The sequence below is a fragment of the Alnus glutinosa genome, chromosome 4 (genome assembly GCF_958979055.1).
Source record: "Alnus glutinosa chromosome 4, dhAlnGlut1.1, whole genome shotgun sequence".
Lineage (NCBI taxonomy): Eukaryota > Viridiplantae > Streptophyta > Magnoliopsida > Fagales > Betulaceae > Alnus > Alnus glutinosa.
Genome location: NC_084889.1, coordinates 20,354,179 through 20,358,017, shown reverse-complemented (window position 1 = coordinate 20,358,017; position 3,839 = coordinate 20,354,179). Strand labels below are relative to the sequence as shown.

The 3,839-nt window shown below is 33.7% G+C and overlaps 1 protein-coding gene across 1 annotated transcript; it reads left to right on the top strand.

Annotated features, from left to right (window-relative positions):
- The first annotated feature begins 1,414 nt into the window (after window positions 1-1,414).
- Window positions 1,415-2,340, top strand: LOC133867351 (uncharacterized). Its single transcript, XM_062304089.1, has one exon. The coding sequence runs from the start codon at window positions 1,500-1,502 to the stop codon at window positions 1,974-1,976; it is 477 nt and encodes a 158-aa protein (XP_062160073.1). The 5' UTR covers window positions 1,415-1,499; the 3' UTR covers window positions 1,977-2,340.
- The last annotated feature ends 1,499 nt before the right edge of the window (window positions 2,341-3,839 follow it).

Sequence of the window (3,839 nt, the reverse complement as noted above, 5' to 3'; positions counted from 1 at the left end):
AAATTTTTAACTTCGTTTTTTTTTAAAAAAAAAAAAAAATCAACAATTAAATAGGTAGGATCGACGTGTAGGGAAAACAAACTTAATAGTTATTTTGAAAAAATATTGAATGAGAATTGAATAAGAATTTGAGATACAGCAGAGGTTTTTCCTCTTCAAAGTTTAGCATTTAAATGAATAACGAAAACATTTTGTTCAAAAGCTTTCAAATTACTTAAAATGTCCCATTTTCCGGAGAAAAGCTAATAGTACCTAAGATTTATTTAATCAAATAATCAATATAATAACACTATCTTTCACGTGTGTGGGCTCAAACTTGTTTTTAGATTTATTTAATCAATACATTAACATTCTCCTTCACTTGTGCGGACTCAACACGTAAAATATTTAATTAAAACGAGAGTTAAATGAAAAAGACAAAGTTTGAATTCAGGACATTTGCATGCTCTGATATCATATTAAATTATCATTTGTCCTAAAAATTTAAACCGATAGAAAGAGATTAATTTTTTCATTCAATTATACTTTAACAATTTTTTTTTCCCTAATAAGGTGTTCAAAATTCTTAAACACCTATTTTGGATAAATACTTATGAGTGGCTACCTGTTTCCAACCTTTTTAGACTTTATTGAAATTAAAACATGATACTATTGATTCTCTTTAATTATCTATAAATAAATAAATTTGACTATTTCAAATATTTGGATTAGAATGTATAAGCATCGTTTAAATATGCATATTGAGTTTGAGTCTCATATGTGTACAAGGCCAAAATGGATTATATGATGGATTATTAATAACTTCAATAATAATGATAATAATTTTGAGATATCTTATAGAGAAGGGTTACGGTATTGTTAGGTCGTGATACAAATAATTTGTGTTATATAAGTATCTAGTAACTTCAAGATAATGCTTTTTTTTTTTTTTTTTCTCTCTCTCTCTTTTTCTTTTTTAAATGTTGTCTTTGTTTGATAATGTATTTTGAAATAAGTTTTTTTTTTTATTGTTTATTTGAAAAAATGTTTATATATATATATATATATATATATATATTTTGCGCGCGCATGTATTTGTTAAAGTACAATTTGTGTTTAAAAAATTTGTTAATTATTTTTATTTTAAGAAGAGAAAAGACAATTTCAGCAAGCCATTATATGTTATATTCTTTTAAATTTGATGGGGTAGGAAGATCCTTAAATGTCCATCTAGGATTTAGTGATGCTGCAGCACGTTATCATTACCCAGAGTCTTGTATTAAATAATTTCAAAATCTTCCATCTAAAATAGTAAATACCAAAATTAAAAATTAAAAGAAAAAACCGAAATAGACTAGCAGCCACCGGCTATCACCGGCTATCACCGGTCACCTAAACCCATTCCTCACGTATATACACACACTCCATTCTCACTGAGAAAAGAGGCCTTATTATATGAACACAGAGGCACACCTCCCGGCCAATTTTCTCCGACACAAATACAGACCAAGCCCAACAGCATGGTCCTCCTCAAAACACCACAACACGGTTCCGGCTCGTCGTCGAAGCTGACATCAGCCGGCTTGTTCATCTCGATGTCGGCCTTCATGGCTCTATGCGCCAAGAAAGCCGGTCGTCTCTCGCGCAAGCTCAAACCCAAGCCAATGAGCGATCGAAAACTCGACCTTAAATCGTCGCCCTTAGTTACGCGGCCGAAGCAGCTCATAACGACCTTAAGCAACAAGGCGATCAGCTTCATGCACCCAAAGCTCGACAAGGAAGGCAGCGACGCTGGTGGGCCCGAGCTGAAGGACTGGGGTGACGGTGGGGTCTGGCAAAGGACGATCTTGATGGGGGACAAGTGTGAGCCGTTGGATTTCTCGGGCGTAATTTATTACGATAGTGACGGAAAGCAGCTGAACGAGGTGCCTATCAGGTCGCCACGAGCGAGTCCACTGCCGGGGTATCTCACTAGGGCCGGGAAATCAGAGCTGTGAGTAGGCTACCCGCCGGGGATTTTCGGTAGGTCACCCGCCGGATGTTACAGGAGGAGACAGCAAGTAGCAAATGTCAACGTTTCATTTTGCGTGTTTTTATACAGTTTCACATCTGTCGTGTTGTGATCTCAGTGGTCGAGGAATATAACAGGATCACCAGTGACGATTTCAATCACTTTGGATTTTGTTTTTGGTGGGGGTGGTGGTAATTATATGTGTGACACGTTTACACTTCATAGAAATAGGAATTGCACTTTGTAGCTTTTATACTCTTTTTTTTCTTTGCCTTTTTGTTTTTTTATTGGAATTGTAGCGTATTTAATTGGTAGAGTTTAAAAATAAAGAAAGGAAAAATTCAAAATCAGGAGGGCTCCCCTGTGACGAATTCAATAATAATTTCCTAAGCTTCTCAAATCTACATGCTATTAATCCAAGAGACTACTCGGTTTGTATTTGATTTTAGTTTTTGTTTTAGTTAGCAATTGAAAAGGCATGAATACCGCCGCTCTTGATCAGTTGTATTCAATGCTTTATCGCCTTAGGTAAAACCCAAAACTGATGCAAGCTGAGAAATAAAAATTATTGAGTCTTGTAATTTTATTAATTTATTAGATTATTAGTATTTACTTTTATATTTTATTTAAATTTTAAGAGTTAGGGTGTTACTTTTTTATTTAATAATGTGTTTAGGCTAAAGTCAGTCAAATTAAGGTTAAAGTTAGGGTTTAGTCGGTAGATCTATTTACGTGTTTTTTTGTACTTTAACGTAGACATAATTGATGAATAATTAAATAGAATTTATTTGAGGTGCAACTCATCTTTTCAATGGTGAAACTCTACCGAGTTTTCATTCTCTATACTTTTTGAATTGTATGACTCCATCCTCTTCTTTTCACCCTTCTCTTTGTATCGAGTGATTCAGTCATTTGCTTTTCATTCTTTCTCTTGGATTGTGTGATTCAATATTCCCTTTTTTATTTTTTCCTATTCCTTTCTTCTTTTCCTAAATTCCTTCGGTCCCACATCAAAAACCCAAAGTATTGTAAAATGCTCGATTGACTTTCTTTTCCTCTTCCTAATTAAGATGTCTAATTCACTCAAATATTGATTACTTTACATAACTGATGGTCATAAACAGAAATTTGTACATTCTATTAATTAAAAACTAATATACAAGTAAATAGAGATTGGAAGCTAGGGCTTTTCTTCATTTAAAAGGCCTTCTTTTCTCCCAAATGCTTATTACGAAAACTATCAAGCTAGTTTGTTATTTTAATTAGGGATGTAAACCATGTTTGACTTATGTTGTTCCAAAAGATTGCTTTCTACTTTTGCTTCCACCTTAGATCCACTTCCAGTAAGACAAATTTTGTAACCGCTCGGTACAAATAAGAAATAGAACAATACCAAATAATTCATGTGAATTCTGTGCAAGCATATTTTGACAACACAAGGAAACGTGTCATTATTTCCTTGAATATATATAAATAACCCATCTTTCCCTCAAGTTGCACGTAAACAATATTTAATAATTTATTATCAAAATTTAGTGTTTTGACCCATTCAATTTCAACCTGAAGATGATAAGAAATGGCCGTTGGGTTTCTGAATGAATGCCAACTAAAAAGTTATAAGTGAAGAATAAAATCATTAGCTGACTTCAGCATTTCTATTGACTCTGGCCCTGTTGTTTGGAGTGATCGAATTTCGTCATCGTCCGAGTCAACTTTAGTGTACGTACGCGTTGGGGGCTTTTGAACAAATTCATTCCAGACGAACATGCTGACTAGCTTTTATGGGGGGAAAAAAAAAAAACAATATAAAACATGCATGCATTGCTGTGTTTTCTTTGTATGTACCATT

Bases quoted from the DNA above. Each gene is read 5' to 3' on its own strand.
- LOC133867351 (XM_062304089.1), top strand. From the start codon at position 1,500: ATGGTCCTCCTCAAAACACCACAACACGGTTCCGGCTCGTCGTCGAAG.